Source organism: Symphalangus syndactylus, chromosome 19, assembly GCF_028878055.3.
Source record: "Symphalangus syndactylus isolate Jambi chromosome 19, NHGRI_mSymSyn1-v2.1_pri, whole genome shotgun sequence".
NCBI classification, from domain to species: domain Eukaryota; kingdom Metazoa; phylum Chordata; class Mammalia; order Primates; family Hylobatidae; genus Symphalangus; species Symphalangus syndactylus.
Window position 1 is genome coordinate 63,417,423 of NC_072434.2, and position 27,759 is coordinate 63,445,181.

The 27,759-nt window shown below is 40.3% G+C and overlaps 2 protein-coding genes across 5 annotated transcripts in view; both read left to right on the top strand.

Moving 5' to 3' along the window:
- RRP15 (ribosomal RNA processing 15 homolog) overlaps positions 1-5,502 on the top strand; it is a 46,451-nt gene extending 40,949 nt beyond the window's left edge. For both annotated transcript variants that reach the window (XM_055233838.2, XM_055233840.2), the window contains exon 5: positions 4,867-5,502. In XM_055233838.2, the coding sequence (XP_055089813.1) occupies positions 4,867-5,010 (144 nt within the window). In that variant the 3' untranslated portion in view covers positions 5,011-5,502. The remainder of the gene's footprint in view (positions 1-4,866) is intronic.
- Positions 5,503-5,622: 120 nt separating this feature from the next.
- TGFB2 (transforming growth factor beta 2) overlaps positions 5,623-27,759 on the top strand; it is a 114,886-nt gene continuing 92,749 nt past the window's right edge. Inside the window, exons 1-5 of one of the 3 annotated variants that reach the window (XM_063613935.1) lie at positions 5,623-10,235; positions 12,529-17,120; positions 17,343-17,465; positions 20,078-20,228; positions 21,936-23,233. In XM_063613935.1, the coding sequence (XP_063470005.1) occupies positions 22,888-23,233 (346 nt within the window). In that variant the 5' untranslated portion in view covers positions 5,623-10,235; positions 12,529-17,120; positions 17,343-17,465; positions 20,078-20,228; positions 21,936-22,887. Of the gene's footprint in view, positions 10,236-12,528; positions 17,466-20,077; positions 20,229-21,537; positions 23,234-27,759 lie in introns of those variants that run through there. The other 2 variants (XM_063613936.1, XM_063613937.1) reach the window with 2 other exon arrangements.

A 27,759-nucleotide genomic window follows, 5' to 3' on the forward strand; every position in this document is an offset into this window, starting at 1 on the left:
TTTTTTCTCTTGAGATTTTTTTTTCTGCAAGTCGTTTTCTAAATTTTGTGTTTGCATTGTTCTCTTCTTTCTTATAATCCTTAGTTGTGTGTTCATGATTAGAACAAATAGACCAAAAAATTCAACTGGAAGCTATGGATATATCGATGTCATCCACCTTAAATTTCACTGTAGGGTTCTCTGGGTGAATTTATTAGCAACTGGTCAGGTTTTCAATAAAGTAACTCTTCCAATCTCCTACTTAGAAGAAAAAGTTCTGCCTACCAGCATTTTGGGAGCCCAGTGTGGGAAGAGAGCTGGGATTCCATATCTGGTTGCTGTGTGTGTGTGTGTGTGTAACTTAATCCTATTTTCGGTTCTATACCTATGCCCTCATCTGCGCAAGCCCATTACCTCTTCAGAAGTTAAACCTCCGGGTATTTTGCCAGGTTATTGTGGAAAGGGATGGGGAAGTAGAGAACTAAATGTTTCTCAGAACATACCTTTCACCCCAGTGCTTTTTATTTTGGTTCTTCCACTTCAACCCTTAACTTCCAGAAGTCCCTGATACATACTGCCAGTTTCTGTTTCTTTTGCAGATTCTGCAGTGTAAATAGGGTTGGTTTTGTCAGTGTGACAGTTGCAGTCTTAGGATTTAACTTTCCTGGTGTCTTCTGGTTCATCTCCTTCACCTTCAAAATTGTGTTGATATTGTCTTTTCTGATCTTGTCCTTCTGAGTTTTGTCTTTAAAACAACAAATCATTTTTGTGTAGTTTTATTGAGTATTGCAATTGAGCAAGACTAGTTGTTTATGTTCAAACTGCCACTTTAGCATGTGCCTTCTGTCTTTTTTCTTTCTACATATGTCTTTAGCAAATGTAGGCATTAGAATTTAAAGAGTCATTCTGCTGCCTTTAAAACAAGGTTTTCTTTATTTTTTTGAGACAGAGTCTCACTCTGTCACTCAGGCTGGAGTGCAGTGGTGTGATCTCGGCTTACTGCAACCTCCTCCTCCTAAGTGATTCTCCCGCTTTAGCTTCCGCAGTAGCTGGGATTATAAGCCTGTGGTACCACGCATAAGCTATTTTTTGTATTTTTAGTAGAAATGGGGTTTCACCATGTTGGCCAGGCTGGTCTGAAACTCCTGACCTCAAGTGACCTGCCCGCCTCAGCCTCCCAAACTCCTGGGATTACAGGTGTGAGCCACCACGCCTGGCCTTAAACAAGGTTTTCTTGAGCTGCCATCTTGACAGATGCCATCTAACATATCTGTTTTTAAAATGTATTAACCCACACTTGTTTTTATAAATTTTCGATTGTGTCTTTTTTTTCCAAATTGTTGCTTCACAGTGTAAAAATGCTACTGTAATGATAGCTTGAATGATGTCCATACTTAAGGCATACAGTGCTGAATCTTACATTAGATTTACAAAATCGAATATTGGATTTTCTAAAATCTTTCCCTCTCCGCCATAAAGTATACTTGGTCTTATAGCAGTGAACAAAAACTGTCCCTAAGAAAAAATGTTTGTTTATTTAAAGCAAATAAATAATTATCTTTAACATGCACCAGAATCACTGACTGGCTTATAAAAACAGATTGCTAGGCCCCATGCCTAGAGTTTCTGATTTAACAGGGCTCGAGATTTTGAATTGCTAATAACATATTTTCAAGTTATGTGGATAATGCTGCTGGTGTAAAGATCACACTTTAAGAATCACTGATATAGACTATATTGATCCTTGAAACCAAGAGACAAAAACATTACCAAAATCCCCTTGTAAAGCTCTTCTTATTACTCTTTACATTGGACAATTGAGCAAAATGTTGTACTTACTCTGTTGTTGCTCTTCTTGCCTAAAATACATGTTTACAGCAATCATCTTTCAAGACAAGCATGCGATATAGTTGGTGTCACCATTTTAATTAGTGAATTCCTTCCTTTGGTCTACTATTGTTCCTTTCTTTCTGAAATACATGTTTAAAGTTTTGTGGGCCGGGCACGGTGGCTCACGCCTGTAATCTCAGCACTTTGGGAGGCCAAGGTGGGCAGATCATGAGGTCAGGAGATTGAGACCATCCTGGCTAACATGGTGAAACCCCGTCTCTATTAAAAATACAAAAAAATGGCCGGGCGCGGTGGCTCACGCTTGTAATCCCAGCACTTTGGGAGGCCGAGGCGGGCGGATCACGAGGTCAGGAGATCGAGACCACGGTGAAACCCCGTCTCTACTAAAAAAAAAAAATAATAATAAAAAAAAAAAAATTAGACGGGTGTGGTGGTGGGCGCCTGTAGTCCCAGCTACTCGGAGAGGCTGAGGCGGGAGAATGGCGTGAACCCGGGAGGCGGAGCTTGCAGTGAGCCGAGATTGCGCCACTGCACTCCAGCCTGGGCGACAGAGCGAGACTCCGTCTCAAAAAAAAAAAAAAAAAAATTAGCCAGGCGTGGTGGCAGGTGCCTGTAGTCCCAGCTACTCGGGAGGCTGAGGCAGGAGAATGGCGTGAACCCGGGAGGCGGAGCTTGCAGTGAGCCGAGATTGTGCCACTGCACTCCAGCCTGGGCGACAGAGCGAGACTCACTCGTCTCAAAAAAAAAAAAAAAGTTTTTTCCATGTTCCCTTTTCTTCTTCGTTCTTCTGTTGCCTGCGGGTTTTCTGGTGCTACCTAGGAGAGGAGTAGAGGAGTAGCTCAGTCCAACTAGAGGTTGGTTGTCAGGGTGAGCTCTCTTGTAGAAACACTCTGTGTTGAGTCAGTCACTTGGGATCAGTGTGCTCTTTCAGTAATGTGTTGATGGCATATTGGGTGTACTTGCCTAACGTAGAGGCTTCACACTGAGATTGCACTTGTTCATATGTAAACTCAAATACCAAAGTCAGGATAGGTCTTTGCTAGTCAGCAATTTGGATATGGCTATACACTTTTCCGAATTTAATTGAAAGCTTTGAATTCTTACTTTGACAGGAGAGGTGTTATAATTGTTGGTTCTAAGTGGATTTTTGTTCATTGTGAACATCAGTTTTTTATTTAAAGAAAACCTGGGTTGGCTGGGTGTGGTGGCTCTCACCTGTAATCCCAGCACTTTGGGAAGCCAAGGCAGGTGGATTGCTTGAGCCCAGGAGCTCTAAACCAGCCTGGACCACATGGCAAAACCCTGTCTCTACAAAAAAAAAAAAAAATAAAAAAAATAAATACAAAAATTAGCCAGGCATGATGGTGTGCACCTGTAGTCCCAGCTACTCTGGAGGCTGAGGTGGGAGGATCACTTGAGCCTGGGAGGTCGAGGCTCCTGTGAGCCATGATAACGCCACTGCACTCCAGCCTGGGTGACAGAGTGAAAATCAGGAAAAATGGCCTTTTATCCAGCTAGCTAACTTAATCTAATAGAAGTAGAATTTCAGTTTTAAGAGTAGGTTTGATATTGTAGAAATAAGAAATGAAAAGTTGTTAATATACTCCAGTTATCTTCCTACATTATTGTTCTCCTATCAGTGTGACGTGAGAAGCATTGGAACTGTTTTATGTTGGTTTTTAAATAGCACAGATGTTTTTTATTTGTTTCTATATGTTGGGTAAATTATAGTAAAAAGTGTGTTGATGTTTGACATACTAAGTCAGTTCTGAAATCTTTGCTTACATTTATATCCCATTCAGTCTTCAAGTTATATTTAAGCACAAGCTCTGCTTGATATTTTGACCTCAAGAAGACAAGAGTGAGCCAATAGGACAGTTTTCCTATTTGCTTGTAATAGTGTTCAATTTATTTTTTTTTAATGGAATGAATGTTTCAGGGCTATCTTTTTTTAAATAAACGGAAGCTACAGCAGTTAGGTAAGTAATCTCTTGTAACCCAGCAAATATCTTTAAAATATATATATATATATTTTTTAAGCTGTTTTTTATGTAGTTAATGACCACATAATGGTGACACTGTTTTCTAACCAAATGTCATGGGTTCTTGTACCTTAGGTTTTTACAAAATTTTGTATTTTTGTGATTGACATAAATAGATATGTATAGACTGTTAGCCCCCTGAAAACAAGAACTTTGTTTTGTTCATCACTATGTTTCTAACATAGTGCTTGATACACAGCTAATTCTCAATAAATATTTGTGGAAGGAATGAAAAATTTTGAGTGCTGCATCTATTGTATTACTTAATTGATACCACAGGGTGGTACTGTTGTACCATGAAATGAAAGCCTGTAATTAGTACCAAATAAATCCTGTGACTAAATGAAACGAATTGACTACCTATTATGTTTATTGCCTGCTTCATTTATTTATAATTTCAACATGCGATTAGTCTTTGATTACATGATTGGGTCAGGCAGTGAGCTCATAACCTAAATAAAGAACATTTGGTTCAAATTTTTATAAAAACATTAAGTGAGATGGCATCTTAAAAAACCTAGCATAGTACCAAGGTTGTTTCTTTTTCTCACTTTTAATTTACTTTGGGTTAAAGGCCTTTGTTAAGTTGTTATTTGCGGTGAAATAATTTGCCCAAAATTTTCTAGTAAATTATCACTGAAGGTTAAATAGTATTGTAAGTCTGTTTTGGTTGTCAGAAGTGCTTAAAAAATTAATACCAAACCTAGATTTATATTTTTTCCCTCACTTCAAAAAATTTTTTTTAGTTTGCTTTCATGTTTCTTTTATGGAGCCCATACAATATTTTATTAATGTTTAGTTCTTTATTATACATTTGTACATATATAATCATAGTATAATCATAGTGTATAAAGTAAGTCAATTTATAATTTCTCTTGGTTTTACCCCTATTTTAAAAACTAATCATTGAAAAGTTTGTTTTGTAGCTTGTACCTTTTTGTTTCCTTATGATGGAATTGACTTTGGAATATTTTGATTCTATAATTTTCCTCAGACTGAAGTGAAATCAGAAGAAGGCCCAGGTTGGACGATCCTACGTGATGATTTCATGATGGGAGCATCTATGAAAGACTGGGACAAGGAAAGTGATGGGCCAGATGACAGCAGACCAGAATCTGCAAGTGACTCTGATACATAAAGCATCATAGGAAATACAATTGCAGTCGTTTTGTTTTTTCTAGAAAAATATGTCATCCTCTGATAGTTGGGGGATTATAAGGATACCATTTGTAAGAAAGCCAAAAGACTTTTGCCAGATTTCATATTTCCCCTTTTCATGTACACTTTATATATACTTCATTAAAATTATATTTTAAACTCTTGTATAATTTTAGGCATTGTTCCTCAGAACATTTATAAAAGGATATATTTCTGCTTGACCAGCGAGATATGCATTTTGCAAGGATCATATTGGTCATGTCTATTGGTGTATTATTTCAGTATCACCAATGTTTTCAGACATACAGTACTAATTCATAATTAAACTCCTTGAAGTTAATATTTCTCTGCCTTCTAACTTATAGACCCAACTATGTATCTGTAGTTTTTGGGAATGATTGGTGTTTTTTGCTTTGTGTTGGGAAGTTATTGAGAAAACCTATATAATAAAATTTAAAATTACGGTTTTTCAGATTTTGGGTGGTGATTTTAGTTTTAGGTAATCTGGAAGATATGATTTAAGAAACAACAGATTTCAACTTTTTTTTTTTTTTTTTTTTTTTTTTGAGACGGAGTCTTGCTCTGTGGCCCCAGATGGAATGCAGTGGCGTGATCTCGGCTCACTGCAAGCACCGCCTGCCAGGTTCATGCCATTCTCCCACCTCAACCTCTCGAGTAGCTGGGACTACAGGTGCCTGCCACCACGCCCAGCTAATTTTTTGTTTTTGTATTTTTAGTAGAGACGGGGTTTCACCGTGTTAGCCAGGATGGCCTCGATTTCCTGACCTCGTGATCCGCCCGCCTCGGCCTCCCAAAGTGCTGGGATTACAGGCATGAGCCACCGCGCCCGGCCCAGATTTCAACTTTTATTTTATTTCCTTTCATTTATTAAATAATATAAATAATGACAGATTTATTTTAGGTGTTAGGCTATTTTTACATGAGATTTACAGAAGTGGAAATTCTCATGCTTAACTTATGCAATGAGACATAGTTTCTCAGGAAGCACATTTGACATGTTTTAGTCTCTCTTCTTTTTTTTCTCCCAAATATTTGAGTTAGCTTAAATTCTTTTTTATGGACTGCTCAACCAGTGAATTGATGCAGTTAGACAACAAGTAATCTGCAGCAGAATATTTCATCCGATTTGAGACTTGATTCCATATTATTGCCTTAAAGGCTGTTAAATTGGGTGACTTTTAGTATGCAGCTGTTAAAAAGAGAAAAGACTGTTTAATATCATTCCAAAATTTTTGTGAAATGTGGCCCAAGATCTAAAGTTTTTAAGGGAATTATTTAATAAATATGATCTGTCCCTTTGTGAAAAGGATCCATCCCCTTTCATAATAAAAATAATCCCCTCCTACCACCCAGTTGCACATACTTGCATCTGTTATGTATTGAAGGATAATCCTCCCCCAAAAAAACTATCCAAGAGCAGAGATGTTTATATTTTGAAACCCATTTGAGTGTTACAGTATTATATGACTAAAGCTGAGTCAGTCTGGGCCTGGTATTTGTTATCATAAAGGAAGATGTACACCTAAGATATCAAGTGGTTAAAACAGCAAAGTACAAGACGCATTTTTGTATTTATTCTAACTTTTGAACATTAGTGTCTTTCAGTATAAATAAATGTGAACACATATACCTCAGTAGTAATACAGGAGAACTAAATATCCTGCTATAACTTAATACAGATACATATTTCAATATCACCTAACAAACACATAATTTTGAAAAAAAAAAAAAAATATGTGCAGCAACTTACACATTTTTCTCCCCAGAACTAAGATTACACTTAATTTAATTTAATCTGTTTCTGGGTTATACTAGAGTTTTGCAGGAATTTTTCTGAATAGTACATTCACATGATAGATATGGATAAATAGCTTATTTACTAAAATGTTTTGAAACATATTTTATAGTCCCTCATTTGATTTGAAAAAATTTGGCAAGATCTTCACATTGAAAGAAAGGATGAGAATATTTGCAGATTTCCTTTGTTCTGAAATTATTTTATTCCAAAGCAAAATTGAGTTGCCACTATCAGGAAAAAAATGTATCACTTCTGTTAGAAGGCTATGAAGTATATATAAATTATATGACAATTTTTATCATATAGATTTGATATCTTCTATGTATTCGTATTTCTGCATCTTGGGTATTAAGCAAAATACCATATGTATAAATATGAAGCCAGGAATGTGCATATTTTAGAAACTAATTGTGTATCTTAAGTGAATGTTTTGAGTAGTTTAGTTCTGTCACCTCTATTCTAAATATTTTACCTACAACATTTAAATTATTCTGATATCAATCAGATAAATAATCCAAGTCTATTTCGTCTTTCTACATTGTCTTTATGGTTTTTGTTTGTTTGTTTTTGAGACGGTCTCACACTGTCACCCAGGCTGGAGTGCAGTGGTGCAATCTCAGCTCACTGCAACCTCCGCCTCCCGGGTTGCAGCTATCCTCCCACCTCAGCGTCCCAAGTAGCTAGGGCTACAGGTGTGCACCACCATGCCCAGCTAACTTTTTGTCTTTTTGATGGAGATGGGGTTTCCCCATCTTGCCCAGGCTGGTTATGAACTCCTGAGCTCAAGGGATCCCCCCGCCTCTTGCCTCCCAAAGTGCTGGGATTATAGGTGTGAGCCACCATACCACCTGTCTTTGAATTTTTTAACGAGGGGAAAGAAAACTGCAATTCCTGCCTCCCCATTTATTTAAACATGACACCTAGGATTTTATTTTTGGTAACTACTTAGAATAATATAGTAGATTACTTATCTTTGGTTAGAAAGAACTATGGAAAATAGGAACCAATAATTTGGAAGTATTATTTCCTCATTTCATATATAGAAATAATTATCTTATTTCCTTATTTCATATATAGAATGTTCTAGATACTTGGATGGCTGGGGTTAACGTTCTTAGTATTTATCATAGTTTAGCATTGGTTGTTATTTTTAAGCATCAGAATTTGAAAGCCAATGATAATACCTGATTAGGACTGAAAATAGAATTATCTTAGTAGTTTAGCACTTTTTATAATGGAGTTGGAGCACTGAATTTATTTTCAAATTACCCAGAATTCTGCATTGCTCAAATATTATTCAATTGATTGCAAAATATACCTTGGAAACCCTTTGGATAGAATAGTTCAGAGGGTTACCACTAGTACTTAGAGCCTAAAGTCACTCAGTAGGAGGTTCTCGAAGGTCTATTTGAAGGCAATCCAATTTCTTTAAAATAAATTTTTTTTTTGTCTTTTAAAACAGACGGGTGAAGAAAGGGGCATATAAATTCTGGGAAACCTCTTATGATTTCCTTCCATTTCCTTCTATGTCTCCATTAATGTGCTAACTTGAAGGAATTTAACTTCAAGGAAAGTTGACTGCTGAAGTTTATGTAGAGCTGTGAATATTATAATTTTTCAATACTTTATTGATAATGTTAGCTTTGTTTTTATTTGGAAACATTTTTTCCAGTTCACCGAAGCAGAATTCATTCTGTTCTTCCCTGAAATTCATCTATTAGGATCAATGTGATTGACATTTATCTCCACTCTGCATGTCAGTGCTATGATATAGACGCTATAAGCCCTGTAGATATTATGGGTATGAAGACTATTTGAGGTGAATTGGCAGTGAGAGCAAATTTTGGAAACAGGAGAGAGAACTACTTCATGCCTACAAAAAGCTCTCTCACTCCTTCCCCAAGAAAACAGGAGTCTGAATTTCGGCCAGCTGGGTGTTTGAATCTTACTGACTGTTGCAGCATTGGTAGTCCTGGTAAATTTTTTCAGTGGGTGAGCTTTTCTGAAATTTGATTAAACATATTACTCAAGGGAATCTGTGAATAGATTTAGAAGTAGAATGTTTGAGGTAGTTGACAAGACATTTAGAATTGTGATTAATGTTTTAATAAAATGCTAAGTTAGAATGAATCTAATCATAATTATATAGATGGAAGATATATTCTAACAGTTCTTAAATAATTTTAGATTCTCTAAATTTAGAGTGTTTTCTAGCTTAGAGAACCATATTAATATTTTTTACCTAGTCTACTGAACATAATTTCAGGGATTTAGTATTTAGGACTTTCTACCTAGAGATGCGGTAAGCCTTTTAAATTTAAATTTGCTTTCTTAAAATACCTGTTCCAACATTGCTCACCTTTCTTCTCCTTCCTTTTTGACCTCTTCTTCAGTGGGAGGGGCACATATTCAGCTTTCTGTTAAACACTCTTTGGTTTTCAACTGAGTAAGGCAAGCAAGGATATATGTTAGAAGAGTGGACATAATACTTTATCATAAAATTATAGGGACTAAAAGTCTAAATCATTGCTGTCAATAGGACTTTTTTTGATGATGGAAATAATTTATGTCTGTGCTGTTCAATATGGTAGCCACTAGCACAGGTGACTACTGAGCATTTCACATGTGGCTAGTGATACAGAGGAACTAAATTTTTAATTTTACTTAATTACTTTAAATTTTAAAAGTTACATGTGGCTAGTGGGTCTATCCCAACTATGAAGAGAATAAAGCTACAGAGCATATATCTAGTCTAATGAAACAACAGTGAATTTGGGAATTGTAAATCTTTCTTAAGCTTTTTCCATAAACTTTTATTGATACAATTTAGGCATATACAAATACTGGTGAAATTTATTGATTGAATTATTGTTGACCTTTTTTCAGTATTTGTATTTTTAAAAAGATATGTTTCTTTATAATTAACTTGTATTGTAGGGTAACTATTCTCCTTAAATGTTCAGCCACTTAGTTACTAACAAATAGCATTTGGTTTTTTAGCATTATTTATCGTCTGAGGCTTTCAGAATTAATACACCAAACCTTAAATATTTTTGTTGTTCTCTAAAAGAATGGGTTTATGATGCTCCAAAAGGACATTTTGAGAACTGCCGGAGCAACAGATACCATGTAAGGAGTGAATTCCCATGTTTTTCACTTATATCTAGGGGCCTACTTATTTAGGAGGTTTCCTAAGTAAGTGTATTTAGTTGTAGAACCCTAGAGTTGCCTAGGTCCATTCTATTCTAGCACATACTCAACATACTGCCAGAGCAAATGTAGGTTGCAGATTCAGGCAAAACACACACACACACACACACACACACACACACACCCCCCGAAGAGCACAATGAGCATTATTAGCACAGCCAATTTAAAATGATGAGGTGCCGTCTGGGAAGTGAGGAGCGCCTCTGCCCGGCCACCCACCGTTTGGGAAGTGAGGAGCGCCTCTGCCCGGCCACCCATCGTCTGGGAAGTGAGGAGCGCCTCCGCCCGGCCGCCCCGTCCGGGAAGAAGTGAGGAGCGCCTCTGCCCGGCCGCCCCGCCCGGGAAGAAGTGAGGAGCGCCTCTGCCCGGCCGCCCCGCCCGGGAAGAAGTGAGGAGCGCCTCTGCCCGGCCGCCCCATCCGGGAAGAAGTGAGGAGCGCCTCTGCCCGGGCGCCCCGTCCGGGAAGAAGTGAGGAGCGCCTCTGCCCGGCCGCCCCGTCCGGGAAGAAGTGAGGAGCGCCTCTGCCCGGCCGCCCCGTCCGGGAAGAAGTGAGGAGCGCCTCTGCCCGGTCACCCATCGTCTGGGAAGTGAGGAGCGCCTCTGCCCGGCCACCCACCGTCTGGGAAGTGAGGAGCGCCTCTGCCCGGCCGCCCCGTCTGGGAAGTGAGGAGCGCCCCTGCCCGGCCGCCCCGTCTGGGAAGTGAGGAGCGCCCCTACCCGGCCGCCCCGTCTGGGAAGTGAGCAGCGCCTCTGCCCGGCCGCCCCGTCCGGGAAGAAGTGAGGAGCGCCTCTGCCCGGCCGCCCCGTCCGGGAAGAAGTGAGGAGCGCCTCTGCCCGGCCGCCCCGTCCGGGAAGAAGTGAGGAGCGCCTCTGCCCGGCCGCCCCGTCCGGGAAGAAGTGAGGAGCGCCTCTGCCCGGCCGCCCCGTCTGGGAAGTGAGCAGCGCCTCTGCCCGGCCGCCCCGTCCGGGAAGAAGTGAGGAGCGCCTCTGCCCGGCCGCCCCGTCCAGGAAGAAGTGAGGAGCGCCTCTGCCCGGCCGCCCCGTCCGGGAAGAAGTGAGGAGCGCCTCTGCCCGGCCGCCCCGTCCGGGAAGAAGTGAGGAGCGCCTCTGCCCGGCCGCCCCGTCCGGGAAGAAGTGAGGAGCGCCTCTGCCCGGCCGCCCCGTCCGGGAAGAAGTGAGGAGCGCCTCTGCCCGGCCGCCCCGTCTGGGAAGTGAGGAGCGCCTCTGCCCGGCCGCCCCGTCCGGGAAGAAGTGAGGAGCGCCTCTGCCCGGCTGCCCCGTCTGGGAAGTGAGGAGCGCCTCTGCCCGGCCGCCCCGTCCGGGAAGAAATGAGGAGCGCCTCTGCCCGGGCGCCCCATCCGGGAAGAAGTGAGGAGCGCCTCTGCACAGCCACCCATCGTCTGGGAAGTGAGGAGCGCCTCTGCCCGGCCACCCACCGTCTGGGAAGTGAGGAGCGCCTCTGCCCGGCCGCCCCGTCCGGGAAGAAGTGAGGAGCGCCTCTGCCCGGCCGCCCCGTCCGGGAAGAAGTGAGGAGCGCCTCTGCCCGGCCGCCCCGTCTGGGAGGTGAGGAGCGCCTCTGCCCGGCCACCCATCGTCTGGGAGGTGAGGAGCGCCTCTGCCAGGCCACCCATCGTCTGGGAGGTGAGGAGCGCCTCTGCCCGGCCACCCATCGTCTGGAAAGTGAGGAGCGCCTCTGCCCGGCTGCCCCATCTGGGAAGTGAGGAGTGCCTCTGCCCGGACACCCATCGTCTGGGAGATGAGGAGCGCCTCTGCCCGGCCACCCATCGTCTGGGAAGTGAGGAGCGCCTCTGCCCGGCCACCTATCGTCTGGGAAGAAGTGAGGAGCGTCTCTGCCTGGCCGCCCCGTCTGGGAAGTGAGGAGCCCCTCTGCCCGGCCGCCCCGTGTCTGGGTAGAAGTGAGGAGCTCCTCTGCCTGGCCGCTCCGTCTGGGAGGTCTACCACGGAGGCCAGAAGCAATGTGGGGGCTGGACGTGGTGGCTCACGCCTGTGGTCCCGGCACTCTAGGGGGCGAGGCGGGTTGATCACTTCGGACTAGGAGTTCGAGACCAGTCTGGCCAACTTGGCGAAACATGAAGAATACAACAGACAAACCAACCAACCAACTCAATGACAACAAAACAGGTCTACCCTGGAGTCATACTCTAATTTTTTCTATTTTCCTCCCTTTCTGATCCTTTATCCCACTTTCTTTTTCTTCCTCTTACTTCTCCCTCTTCTTTGTCAAATAGAGGATTGAGTTATTATCACTGATCCATATAAAGTCCCTCTCTCATTTATTTTAACTCCCACCCCCATTTCTATTCCCCGACTTCCCATGTGCAACCTTCCTAATATGTTTGATACGCATCTTTTTGTTTGTATGTATTTTTAGAAAATGTTTATTGTTTTTGTATGCAAAAAAAATTAATAAAAAAAAAAAAAAAAAAAAAAAAAAAATAAAATGATGAGGTGTTAACCACATTTGTATAAATAATAGTTTCTCTAACCTCGAATCATTATCCTGCATTTTTAATGCAATCGGTTCATAAACATCAAAGTGAAAACACCAAATTTGTAAGAGGTCAGGACCAACTGGGGCTCTAAATGGAGAGACAGCTGAGAGCTGTGTCCGTATGCGTGGGTGGCCTTGCAGCTGTTGATTCACCCTCAGGCTACCAGACAGTTGCCTCTTTGCACTTGCAGAACCAGACTTCAATCTTAGGTAAAAATGTATCCCTCCCATGGACAGGACATAAACAATAGATTGACATCAGCTCTGAAAACATCAGTGCAGCAGCCAGACTCAGCAGTTGCCCTGAAATACTGAGAAGTATCAAGCATAACATCAAGACTGTTTCTACACAATAATATTTGTCTTTGTACAACAACACTGGGTTCTCTTAAGTATATTATAAATATAAAAGCTCAAAGTCCAAAAGGTTCAATGTGATGATATCCTTCTCTACAAATGGCATGAACACTAGGGTAGATTGCATGAGACCTGACTGCCGTATCTTGGTCCTTACTAGGATTCCCAAATATACTCCTTAATAACCAGTAAAATTATATTTACACTGGACATTTTAAGAAATACCAGTGTTCGTTGTTAGATGAGAGACAGCATAATTTTGGAATCACAACTGAGTTCACAGTTCAGTTTTGAGCCTTACTAGTTTTGTTTCCTTGTATAAGTTTCTTAACCTTTGTAAGGCTAGCATGTAAATCAGATATAATAATATATAGTTCATGGTGTAAAGACTGGATTAATGTATGCAGTGTCTATCTAGCACAGTGCCTGATATGTAGTAGCATGTCAAGAGATGTTCTCTCTTATGCATTTGGAGGATTAGGTGCTGCGCCTATAGGTTTCCATTCATTTCTCATCTGTGTAATTCTGAGTGTTCCTTTTCTAGATAGAATTCCCCCCAACAAAAATTTAAAGTCTAACAGGTGGTAGGTGCTTATTGAGGCCCAGCAATTCTACTTCTGGAAACCTTCCTCAGGAAAAGATTCTGATGACAGAAGATGCTGTGTGAACAGTATTATATAGAATTGTTTTTAATAGCAATAAATTTTTTAAAACTTACAAGTTCAGTGATATGAGGACATTTACATACAAAAACTATCGAACCACCAGTCTTCTAATTCCTTTTAAAATGATGGTTGTGAAGACTGATGAAAACACAGTGTTAATGATATGTTAACTGAAAAAGTAAAATTAAAAACATTATGGATAGTATAAGTTTCTTAAATGCCAACAATGCATGAGGTGAATAGAATAAGACCTTTTTTAAAGAATGTAATTTTTGACAGTCTGAAAAGACAGGCCTTATATTTATATTGAGAAAAATGATCCTGACATTTAATGAGACAGTAAAACAGTTTTTATTTTTTGCTTACTTATTCTGTTCTAGAATCCAAACTCTAAATACTGTTTAATAGAGCACTCTTGATATTAGATGACTGTATAAAGAGTCCTATTTGCTAGAATCCTACTTTATCTTTTAAGTTTTGCTAATTACCCTGCAATGAATGTTGAACATAAAAAATTTGACTCCCTTTCCATGTGTCCACTGTTTCCTTGTGCCTCTTGATTAACAAAACTTTATTTTTAAGTGAGAACCTCTGTTTTCTTGATTTTAAAAAAAGTCATTGCTATTTTGTTTTTAACTATCCTATTTTGCAGTTCTATCACTTATTCAAGTAAAAGTTGGAACAGAACATGTAATAATAACAGCAAACATTTAAACAATACTGATTTTATGCCAGACAATATTTAAGGGTTTCATAATGCCCCTTAATTCATACCCTCTTCCTCATAACCCTGTTAGGTAGATGCTGTTATTGTCCCCATTATACAGATGAGGAAACAAGCAATAAGTTTCAGTAACCTACCCAAGGCCACACAGATAGTATAGCCCAATCCAGGTTCGAGTCACAGATCTGCTGTACACAATTGTGATTGCTCACATTTTAGGTATTAATGTCTTACAGAAAATGAGATTCTAGAAATTGAACTCTTCTCTGGAAAGAAAAATGGGCATTCAGTATTTTGGTCTCATTCAACCGTGACATAAACCTATGGCCAATGGAAGGTAGTAGTAGATGCCATGCCCTTTCGGGTCCTCACTTCCAAATAAAAAAATAAATAAATAAATAAATAAAAGGAACAATGATCGTGCCAAAAAGGGTGGTGGCCACATGTGTGCCCAAGGACAGGGCTATTAAGAAGTTCTTTATTCAAAACACAGTAGAGGCTGCAGCAAGTGTCTTCAATGCGTATGTGCTTCCCGAGCTGTATGTGAAGCTACATTATTGTGTGAGTTGTGCCATTCACAGCAGGAAGCCTGCAAGAACTGAACATCTCCACTTCTATTTAGACCTGCAGATGCTGGCACCAAAGCTCATGTAAGGAGCTGAGTCTTTAAGGACTGAAGCAAAACTATCCTCTGGAGAAAAGTAAAATGGAAATTGTACTTAAAAAAAATTAGTAGATGCCATTAATCAAAAGGTGAAAATTTTCCTGGTTGTGTCAATTTAGAGTTAACATATCACCCCAGGCTGTTGCTGTCAGTTTATTCTGTAACTTGCTACTGGATAATTCATTATAGGTCTTGCCTGAGCATGTCTGATAATTAAAACTTTATATTTGAATTATCTGTATGCTACAGAAATAGAACTACTTTACTGAAGTGGTATCCAATAATTTACTATATACAGCTATTGGTTTTTTATTCCTAAGATACAATATATTGGCTATTTGCTGCTGTGTTACTTAATGACATTAGATGACTCATAAAGGTGTAAGTGGTTGACATTTTTGCTATTAAGAATTTAGATATTCAAATTATGCTTTATAAATGAGGATTAGATTTTTAGCATGTTATTGCTTAGGAGATAACAGGTAACTAAAACTTTATAATTAAGGATATCCCATTGCTGTTGATCTAGCATCTTTTCTAAAAAATGCATGTTTTACAATATTTATGTGAAACTAATTTTTATTTGATGTGCAGTAACAACAAATCAATGCAAAATTATACATTAATTAATGTAACAGTATGAAGTTGTAAGACATACCACAGCTTTCCTCTAGGTGGCATGATTTCAGCTATCATTGAGTCAACTGATAAAAATCCTTTTTCTCTACAACCACAGGAGTATGTAGTTTCTGAACAATCAGTGCAAGTGTGACATTGATTAGATTTAATTGTTACCACTGGTTAAATAACCAGATTGACCTTATAATAGTGTATTGTTTAATGATCTTAAGTAACTTAAAATTATAAGACAAAGTCCTCTTAAAGAAACAAATACAAAAACTTGTTACCTCCAATAACCCAGCAGCCAAAATTATTTGTCTCTTCAGGTCACAATGACACACCCATTTCTGGATTTATTTCTTTGGCATATATTTATTTCTTATGGTAGATAGCTTGCTATTTGCTTGGAACAGTAAAGATACTGCCTTTTTACTTAAAAGGACTCATATAGATATAACAAATCTAAAGAGAAACCACAAGTGGTAGGATTCTTGATCACAAAAATTTTCATGTTAACAGGAAACAGCCCCTTCAATTATGTGAAGGTAACTTTCCTGGTGTCCCTGGTTTTATGAAGCGGTTACTGTGTGCTAAACAAGAAGGATCAACATGTGAAAAGTAATTATGTGACCTGCAAGCATCAAACAACAAACAGAAACACTGGTCTTTTTTTCTGTACTGGCACTAAAATGGGAAGGGGGCCAAACTCGTTTTTACCTTTGGGATTCTTTTTCTGTTGTTGATTTTCAAAAATTTAAAAATGTATTTCTCTGGCTATACACAGAATGCATAAAATGCTTGTTAATCCCATTATTGTTGTATTTATCTTCTCTTTCCTTTCTTTGTGGGAGACTGCTTTCATGGAGCTCAAAAGAACTTGACCAAGCACCTCTCGGGGGTTCATTTTTATGGCAGTGTAGGTTTATATTAATGCTAAAATTGTGCAAGTAGCATTTTCAAAATGTATCTCCAATGGTGATTTTTAGAATATGCTGCATAGGCAAAGGAAAAAAAGGTCTTGGAAGTATGCAAAATATAGTATCACCATTGTAACCGAAAAAAGGTGAGAAACTAACAGATGTAGTCTTACAGATTTAAAGTGGCTTCATTTTAAATAAGGTAATTATCTGGGACAGTCCTGATTTACCCCTGTTGTCTTAGTGTATCAATGAGTGGCATCCTCTTTACTGCAAAAATGTTTGGATTTGTGCGACAAATGATGAAGCTACCCTAGTTATGAGAACTTTATTTTCTACTAAGATTTAAAATAATCATCAGTGAGAGTTTGTGGTCTGTAGTCTCCAGTTTTATAAATTATAACCATCTATATAGCTGTGCTCTTAAAAATACTTACATACTTAGGCTTTTAAAAATACTTATTTACTGATTTTTCCCTCTATCATAAACTACACTGAGGTTTTCTTTTTTTATGCAATTACTATTGACCCTTGGTTTTTATTCATTTATTTTTTAATTGCAGGCTAATCGAGGCAGCAGAACGGCAAAGTTGTTTGAAATGTAGGTTGGTAATTTTGGCAGTGGAAATTTAGACATTTGGAATTTTACCCAATCTATGAAGCCCACTGAGATGACGACAGACACATAAATTCATTTAAAGACCATGTATCTTTAAAAAAAAAAAAAATTTGTTATACTCATTTTAATTATGAGAACACAGTCATATTTTTCTCTATCACTCACCTTCTCTTTTTCTTTCTCATCTTTTGTTTTTATCTTTAGTTGGCCAAAACACTCTCTCCATTTCTCCCCAGCAACCTCATTCTGGTTTCTTGCTTTGTGAAGTCTATCTGTGAACTTCTGTGGTGACAGAGTAAATGAAGTAGGAGTAGAGATTCTGTAAAGGTGAGTGTCAAGTACTGCCCTAAAAAATAAGGAAAATTCTGCTACTGGTTTCTTTTTGTCAACATTAGGATTTTGTTAAGCACTTATCCATAGTGTTATGCTGTGTGCCAACTATTACCATATGTTCATTTATTTATATCAGTTACTAAATGCTATCTTAGTGGATGACTTTCACCAGGGGCAAGAAACCAGAGGCTACAGCTACAGGGGTGACATAGCGCAGGCCACTGTGAGACTGCCTCCCAAAGAAAGACTTCCCTGGAAAGCTAAAATTGTAGAGATATGAGTGGCCCAAAAGCCACAAGCAGTAATCAGTCAACTAATCATAATTCCAAAGGATGAGATAATGTTCCCACAGTGTATCATTAGTGTGATGAGTTTATCTCTTTAAAGCCTCACAACCTGCTGATATGCTGTGGTTTTTCTTGGTCCTATCTCTATCTTTTACCACCTCTGATCTCTTTAAACCCACCCTGTTTCCATTTTCCTCCCTGCCCATTGTTTCCTCATTTTTCCTTAACACTTCTTCCTTAGATTAACCTTTAAATACAAATGGAAATAATAATCAGATTATTTTTCATGAGGAAACCACCTTTTCATTTCATTATTCATAACTAGAATAATGAAATAAAGCTGTTTATAGAAATGCATACAGAACATGAGACAAAATTGGTATAGACCAAACATTGTTCTTGAATAGTGGTATCAAATATAAAATTATAAATAAAATCTTAAAAGACTTTTGGTGTATTTTCATATTAAAGGGTTATTTTGCATTTATCAAGTATCACTATTTGGGGGAAAATGTAATCAATTACAGTCATTCCATGTATTTCTTTTTTTCCACCTCCTGATTTTTCATGCTTGAAACCATTCTGGAAAGCTTCCAGAATTGTTACAAATGAAGTTATGCTTTGGTCAATGTTAGTAAGGACTTATGATCCATAGGCGTAAAACTCCAGGACAGGGATGAGTAGTTTTGTTTTCTTCAGCCTCTTGTAGAAATCCCACATTACTTAAGTGAATAGACCCATCGATGAGTGGAGAATGGCTAAGAGTGGAAACAGCTCCACTCTCTACCTCTGTAATTTCGAAACAAAAAATTCCATTTGAGAGCGTTAATAAGAGACTTTAATCGTGAATGCTTAACTGAACTTTGATAGTCATTTAGCATTTTATTCGCCAAAAGTGTATTTTCTTGTCCTTCCCTCCTATAATTACTGGGGGCAAAATACCATAATATTTAAAATGTGCCTACAGAAACTACTAGGAGGCAGAACTAGAAGCAAATTCTTCTTGGGTTCTTTCCTGACTTTTCAGAGACAGCGAGAGAGAGGAGGCCGGATATTTTTATTATAAATTCCTTGACAGAAATAAAGACATGATAGGATAAGAAACTCATAGAGTCAGTGAGTAACTTGTTCAGGATCACAAAGCCAGAAAGTGACAGAAATCTGAACCCAAGAAACCATGACTGGAGCCTGCCCTTTAAACCACTGTGCTCTCCTGCCTCCTTGAAGTCATCAAGATGGGTGTATATCATTTAAATACCCTTTTACCGTGAAGACTGTAGAGACCCCGGCACATAAGACCTCCATAAATTGAGTGAATGTTTTGCCTCTTAAATATAGAGATGAAAAGGCATTATAAGAGTTATTTAATAGAAGAAAGGATTCATTTACGGTTACCAGGGAGACAGCTCTAGCAATCTTGCCTGTTAGGTCTTCAAAGAACCGATCATTTGAGAGGTGGAAAGGGGCTCCTCCTCTCCTGCTATACTCACTGCACTTACCCATTCCAGAAGCTTTACCAATACCTCCCGTCTTACCCTCCTGGGCTTTGGGGAAATTAAAGTAGCCTCTTATGAATAAGTCAGGGATCTCAGGTCTAAGGAGTTGTTAAGTGAGCAATAGGTACTCAGTAAACTAAGTATTACGAACAAAAGTGTATATGTCTATGTCAGGAAGAGGGGTGGCCATCAGAATTTATGGCTTACGCTGTTTTCTTAGAAGTTTTGTAAATGAACTTTTGCTACTCTATCCACACTCTAATCTGAATCTACTTAAGGTGCATCAGTGTCTGTACCAAGAAGGTTGTCTGTAAACATGAAAGATGCTCACTGGCTTGTGGGGAAGCTGAACCTATATCCTCAGCAAAATAAGGTGATAGCTAATTCAGGTAACCAGCCATATTCCACAGCAGCATCTTCACTCAGTAGCTCTGGTTTGGAGCTCCTGCTCTGTGTCTATAATGGCCACAGGTGTAAGAATATTCACTTTTTGTCCCATCTATAGAGCTAGCCTACCGCAGTTCTCAAACTGAACTCAGAGGGAGGACCTAACTGGATGAAACTACTAGTCTGACAGTAGCGCCTCTTGATTATCTTTTTCTTGGGCTACTGGGATGGTAGCTTTGCTTCAATTCAAAACTGGTGTCAAGGAAAGGAACCTGCTGGTGCTGATTTATACATAATTTTTAGAATTATTCAGAAGTGGGTTGGAACAATTATTTTATTCCAGCGTTTTTCAATGTGTGATAATGGAAAAAATTCTGTATTCAAGGGAGTTTGGAAAATGCTGGGTTAAAAGAGTGAAAGGTTTTCTCTTCTACAGGAGTTTCAGAGCCTTTAACATGACAATGTTCCGGAATGAGGAATCTAAGAGGACAGGAGGGTACCCAGTATCTCCCAAACTTGTTTGACCCCAGAATTCCTGTTTGTCAGAACATATTCTGGGACCACTGTTTCTCAGAAGTACATAGTAGGTAAGAACATAGTGGATCCTGACTGCAAAAATCCAGCTCTACCACTTACTGTGGTCTCGAACAAAGTACTTACGTTCTTTGTACCTCAGTCTCCTCATCTGCCAAATATGGATAATAAGACCTACTTTATAGGTTTGTTGTGAAGATTAAATGACCATACACAACACACATCAAATTACTAAGTGTAGTATATGTTAGCTATTATTATTTTTTCAGTGCTCTACTAATAACCTAGGCCCCATACACATCTAAAGTATAAATTCCAAAAGTGATAGAAAGTTCTTTGTGACTTTTCTGAACTAAGGAACATCTGAAGTAGAGAACAGTATAGAGATCTTGGGTTTGGGGGTACATTCAACAGAGTTTCCAGTTTAAATCATCTGTCTGGTCAGTATGGCTGCAGAGTCATACCGAAATGAAAATGTTGACTTTGAGTAACTAAAGGTAAAATAAAAGAAAAAGGGAAAGTGGAACAGTGGTAAGAGTTATTCTTGTATTCATCTAATTTAGACTTGGTTGAAATTGAAAATGTCAAGTTATGAGTAGTGTAGAACAGTAGACATCAAACACTTAAAATTCCAGCTTCCTGGATTAATGCTATGGAAAGAATGAAGTTGGTTGATAATGTTTAGCCTAGCAAGAAGGTGAAGAAGAAAGCCATACAAGAAGTGGCTTAGGCAGCAAATTATAAAGGTGACCATTCATTCAAATCAGTAAAACAAACAAATCTACCTTATTCTTTAGGTAAAATTGATGGATCTCTGTTTTCCAGCAGTTCACAAACAGAGGGCTATATTGTAAACAACAAACTAACAAAATAAATTCTAGGATGGCAACCTGTTAAGGTATCCCAGAAAATTAGAGGTAGGACATGAATTTAGAACATTGGAAGGTATGTCTTCAGGACTGGCCTGGCTCTGAGTAGACTAGTGCTCCCTCCCATAGGGGTGTGTGTGCACACATAATACAGGAGGAAAGCCTTCCCTTCTAGAGCAAGTGATTCAGTTTGGGAGGCTGTGCCTGAGCTACACTAAGTAAAAACGGGAGACTTGATTGTCCTTCAACAGACCTGTCCAAAATGACTAGAAAGTAAATACCGTAAATCACTGTTGTCAGGGCGCACATTCCACCTCCTTCCTCCCTTCCCCACAGCGGTCCTCATTTCCACACCCCCTCAACGGTTCGGGGAGAGCTCGTGGTCTAAGTAAAACGAGAGGACTTCTGACTGTAATCCTAGCACGTCACTTTGTTGAAGGCAGACACGTGGTTCAGAGAGAACTTATAAATCTCTCCTCCCCGGCAAGATCGTGATGTTATCTGCTGGCAGCAGAAGGTTCGCTCCGAGCGGAGCTCCAGAAGCTCCTGACAAGAGAGAGACAGATAGAGATAGAGATAGAAAGAGAAAGAGAGCAGAGCGAGAGCGCAAGTGAAAAGAGGCAGGGGAGGGGGATGGAGAATATTAGCCTAAAGGTCTAGGGAGTCATCCAGGAACAAACTGAGGGGCTGCCCGGCTGCAGACAGGAGGAGACAGACAGGGTCTATTTTAGGGTGGCAAGTGCCTACCTACCCTAAGCGAGCAATTCCACGTTGGGGAGAAGCCAGCAGAGGTTGGGAAAGGGTGGGAGTCCAAGGGAGCCCCTGCGCAACCCCCTCAGGAATAAAACTCCCCAGCCAGAGTGTCGCAAGGGCTGCCGTTGTGATCCGCAGGGGGTGAACGCAACCGCGACGGCTGATCGTCTGTGGCTGGGTTGGCGTTTGGAGCAAGAGAAGGAGGAGCAGGAGAAGGAGGGAGCTGGAGGCTGGAAGCGTTTGCAAGCGGCGGCGGCAGCAACGTGGAGTAACCAAGCGGGTCAGCGCGCGCCCGCCAGGGTGTAGGCCACGGCGTGCAGCTCCCAGAGCAGGATCCGCGCCGCCTCAGCAGCCTCTGCGGCCCCTGAGGCACCCGACCGAGTCCCGAGCGCCCTGCGAAGCGCACCCTCCTCCCCGCGGCGCGCCGGGCTCGCCCCCAGCGCGCGCACACGCTCACACACACACACACACACGCACGCACACACGTGTGCGCTTCTCTGCTCCGGAGCTGCTGCTGCTCCTGCTCTCAGCGCCGCAGTGGAACGCAGGACCGAACCGCTCCTTCTTTAAATATATAAATTTCAGCCCAGGTCAGCCTCGGCGGCCCCCTCACCGCGCTCCCGGCGCCCCTCCTGTCAGTTCGCCAGCTGCCAGCCCCGGGACCTTTTCATCTCTTCCCTTTTGGCCGGAGGAGCCGAGTTCAGATCCGCCACTCCGCACCCGAGACTGACACACTGAACTCCATTTCCTCCTCTTAAATTTATTTCTACTTAATAGCCACTCATCTCTTTTTTTCCCCACCTCATTGCTCCAAGAATTTTTTTTTTCTTACTCTCCAAAGTCAGGGTTCCCTCTGCCCGTCCCGTATTAATATTTCCACTTTTGGAACTACTTGCCTTTTCTTTTTAAAGGAATTCAAGCAGGATACGTTTTTCTGTTGGGCATTGACTAGATTGTTTGCAAAAGTTTCGCGTCAAAAACAAACAAACAAAAAAAAAACCAAACAACTCTCCTTGATCTATACTTTGAGAATTGTTGATTTTTTTATTCTGACTTTTAAAAACAACTTTTTTTCCCACTTTTTAAAAAAATGCACTACTGTGTGCTGAGCGCTTTTCTGATCCTGCATCTGGTCACGGTCGCGCTCAGCCTGTCTACCTGCAGCACACTCGATATGGACCAGTTCATGCGCAAGAGGATCGAGGCGATCCGCGGGCAGATCCTGAGCAAGCTGAAGCTCACCAGTCCCCCAGAAGACTATCCTGAGCCCGAGGAAGTCCCCCCGGAGGTGATTTCCATCTACAACAGCACCAGGGACTTGCTCCAGGAGAAGGCGAGCCGGAGGGCGGCCGCCTGCGAGCGCGAGAGAAGCGACGAAGAGTACTACGCCAAGGAGGTTTACAAAATAGACATGCCGCCCTTCTTCCCCTCCGAAAGTAAGTACTCATTTTGACTTCCATCCCCTGAGGTTTAGCGCTGCCCGGAGCTCTCAAAACCGCAGCAGTTCCTGGGATCGCCCTTCCCTCTTGCGGTTCCCGTTCGCTCTTTTCCCGTTCTCCTGTCCTTCACCCCATCCACCTCCTTTCCAGTTGTATGCCTGAGGCCATCAGGCTTTAAAATGTTTACTTTCTACTTTATTTTCTCCATCTTTCCCTTCCCCCTAACAATTCGGTGCTTTAAAAGGCGTTATTCTCTTTTTCTCTTCCCTGAAGTTCTTTAGTCGGCCACCAGCTAGGAGTCAGCCCCACTCTGTCAAACTAGAGGTGCTCCCAGGGGCAGAGTTAAACTGGTGAATCTTGGTAGGTTTGTTTTCTTTGCTCCGATTGGCGTGGAGCGCGCCGAACTGGTGCACGAAGGGTTAAAAAAAAGTGTGTCAAAACTAGCCTCTCCGGAAGGCGCCCCCTTTCCGTGCTGACCTATCGGCTGGTTCCCCAAGCCTTCTCTATTGTCTCTAACTCCCCGAAAAATGTCAGCATCTCCGAGACAAAACCCGGTTTGGAGACCCCTCTAGAAACCTACCTGGCCCTTAGTCCTTGATGTATGTTTGCTATCACTAGGTGTTTCATTACCCAAAGGCAAAATCCCATAACCACGTTCCCTTTTCACTTAACCTGGAGTGTAGAAAGGACAACTCCGTTTCTGACTGTGTTTTAAAAGGTTTTGTTCACGTTATTTTAAAGAATACACTCAAACCTGCCTTCTTCACATCTCCAGTGTAGCAGATCATTTTTCTTACTGGTCTGTTATCCTGCTCCTGCCTTTTCGTAGGCTTCCTGCAGTTATTTCAATGCATTCCTAAAACTCAGAGTAGACGACAGACGTATTTTTTTTTTTTTAAACTGGCTTCTCTGAGAACAGTGTCCTCAAAACCAGCTGGCATACAGTAGCAATAGGAGTGAAATGATTTATTGTAGAGGAAGGGAAGAGACAGTGTAGAATGATTTCAGAGTTCTTAAAAAAAAGGAAAGAAAGAAAGAAAGGAAGAAAAGGGGCAGCAGCATCCACTTGATACCTGAGAGGGTTAAATATCAAGAAGAAGAAAAAGAAAAGTGGGGGCCGGGTGGGGGGAACCTCTTCAACATTTGTGTATTCCAAATCCCAAGTCATAAACTTTTCATTGGTTGCTCATTTCTCTCCTCCCCTTTCCATGCCCTATATACTTGCTGGCTGCCTTTGCAAAGTCTCTGTGTCTTGCCTAAATAGATAATACAGCCATCTTGGTAATTTTCTCTTAAAGGTTCTAATTGCAGGGTGGTGCTTTTCTTTTTTAATATTTATTTTTAGTTTGACAAGTCCTAGCTATGTGACCTGCCATGTCTTGTACTTGATGGTCTCAGAAGTCAGCCCATGTATCTAACCCCAGTCTTCCTAATGACCTTTATTTTGCTGCAACTTCTCCTGTTCTTGTTCAATAGCAGAACAGATGCAGAGAATTCTGGCAAGCAGGATGATTTTATTACTGTAATTATGGCACTATCCACAACAGTGGTGATAAATACACTCCACCCCTGGTTATCCCCTTTGGGAAGTAAAGCTTTCTATCTGGGGTGGAGCCAAGGAGATATTAGGAAAGAAAGTTCATTGTAATTAATCCAAAACCATTGAGACAAACAAGGAGTTCAGTCAGTTTGCTTTCTCTAGCACGTGCATCGGTTCTGCTGGTATTTGGGCAAAGCGAAAAGTATGTTATGTAGAACCTGAATAACTCATCTTTCAATGTTTATATGCAAAAGGTCTAATAAACTGCCAGCACTTTTATAACACAGAAAGGAGCTCTGATCTCATTACTGAATAGGTGTGGAGAGAGCAAGGAACCCAAGAGGGCATTAGTTCTTTGTTCTCTCAGGCACACTTTAGTCTGAAGAGCTGAGATGATCCAACCCAGGGTCATGGTCATCAACAAACTGGAAAAATTCCTAGATTATTAGGAGGATTTCAGAGTATGGCATTTGACATCAATGTGTGGATTCTCCTCTCCATTTCACCCCAGCCACCAAATAAATGAAAACCTCTGATATGTCCAGGATAAATAAAACATACTGCCAGTTTTCATACAAAGAATACAGGCTTTAAAAAGTCTGTATTCTGTATGGAAGTTTAGGAGCAGAAAGCCATATTAATAGCAGGTTCGATACTACTGTGCAAGGACTGGGTAATTTTATAGAAAATAGGTTAACTGATTTTCCAGCACTTTCTAGTTATATTGGAATATAGCAAACCCTTCCAAAAAAAAGGAAAAAAAGAAAAAAAACATATTTTTAAAAAGCAAATTGAAAGTACAGCATTGGCTTATATACCATCTTTCCCTCTTTAGGACTTTTCTGCCTAACTTTTAACTCAGCTGTCACTGAAGTGGCTGTGGGGAGGGAGTGTGCCTGTCATGCCTTGCATGAATCTGGCGAGGGTCATAAGCCCCAGAGATGAAGGCATGGGAAAGATCACTGGTTCATTTTTTACCACCAACTTATTAGCGTTCAGGGAGTGACTTCAGCTCAAGTATTACAAATATGCTCTAATTATACTCAATGAGCTATATATCATTACAGATTGCTGATAGCCCTTTGTGGGACATTTTATAAAGTTCAGACTACATATTTTTAGCAATGTGGAGATTTAAAAGTAAAAATATAAGAGATATTGTGTATGCTCTCAGACATATTTTGTCTTAAATATTATCCTTGGCCAAGTATACTATATAAATACAGTAAATATGAATAGAACTGGCCAGGTGCCAATCTCCTAGGATGAATTTTAGTCAAGAATGTATTTATGGGATATAAATAATACTGTGTCAACATTTAAAGAAGGGGTCTGATTAGTTTTGGATTTATTCATATTGATCTTTTCACGTGCTGTTAGTTTAAGACTCAAAGTGGAGTTATGCTAAGGTTTACCGATAGTTTGCCCACTGGAAATTAGTGGACCTCTAGTAGTTTAACAATTCATTTGAAGTTCGAGGCACATCTATTTGAAAGATGCTGCACAACGTTTTAGAAACTTAGGAAGGGTGATTCAATTATACACAGGAAGAATTCAAATAATTGACATGTAAGAATCTGTAGAGAGTTGGACAATCAAAAAGACGAAGAGACACAAAGTTTCATTTTCTTTCTTTTCTCTCCCGTTTTCATTGTAACCAGTCAGCACATGTTGTGGTTCTAACCCTGGTGATTTTGTACTCCCCCCAACCCCTGCACCCGTACTCCCACTGGAACGTTTGGCAATGTCCAGAGACACTTTGGGTTGTCATGACTGGAGTTGGAGGGGTGCTACCGGTATTTAGTGGGTCAGCCAGGGATGTTTCTAACCATCCTATAATGCATAGGGCAACCCCCCCTCCCAACATCAAATAATTCTCCTGACCACAATGTCAGTAATGCCCCTGTTGAGGAGCCCTGGTATTTGTTTGGGGTTACTGAATTCTGTTAACCGTACCATTTAGAAAATAATAACAAAAATAAAATACCTTTATGATCAAAGCATATTCAAATGAGAATACTGAATAGGAGGATAGTCAGATAGTTATCTTAATTAAATGGAGTGTGGATTAGACCATCATATACAGTATGTACTTTATTTTTTGTGGTCTTAAAGCCCCTAAATTAGAGACATCAAAACTTCCCATTTATTTAGCTTAAGTGATGGTGTTGACCTATCCATTACTAGCTTCAGTCAGCAGCAGTGTGATGTTAGAACAGAGAAAGAAGAAGTGAGGAATTATCATGGATTCTCCTTGCAAGGGAAATAAGCAGTTTGTGTTAATAAAGAGTGGAATCTCCAAGCTAGGCAATGGAAGAAAGTAAATAATCATCTTGATTTATTCTACCATTTTGAAGTAGAGACACTAAAAATATACAGCCTGAAAAATCACAATGAGATTTCCTTTGTAGTTGTTTCACATGAATGTTAAACATTTAACATGAAGCAATCTCCTTTTCTATTTCCTCCGTAATTTTCCAAGTTAAATTGTGGAATGTAGAATGAATACCAATGACACGATGGTTTTGGGGAATGTGACTTAGCATTCAATTCATGAATATGTCTTTCTATATACAAGTTGCCAGTCTGTTGGCCACTTGCCCAATGACGGAAAATGTTAGCGATTGCTGGAACATAGTGGTATTTTTGCTTTATGTAGTAAGTATTTTCACTATTTCATTTTTTAGGATTCTCTGTGTGTGTGTTTATATGTGGGTGTATGAGATTGAAACAGAAAGAAAAAGAGAGCATATCAAAGACAGACTTGAACTTCTTGACTTCCAGAATGATTGAGTTATTAATATACAACAGACCGAACTTTAATTCTCCCTTTTTTATTGCATCGTTGCTTGTACTAACTCTAGTGTCTAATTGTTGTTACATTTAAGTTAGGTCACGTGCTCCTCCTTCAGGATATCCTCTTTTTTTACTTTTCAAAGACTAGAAAAACCTCTCAAAGAAGTATACTATTTATAACTAAAGC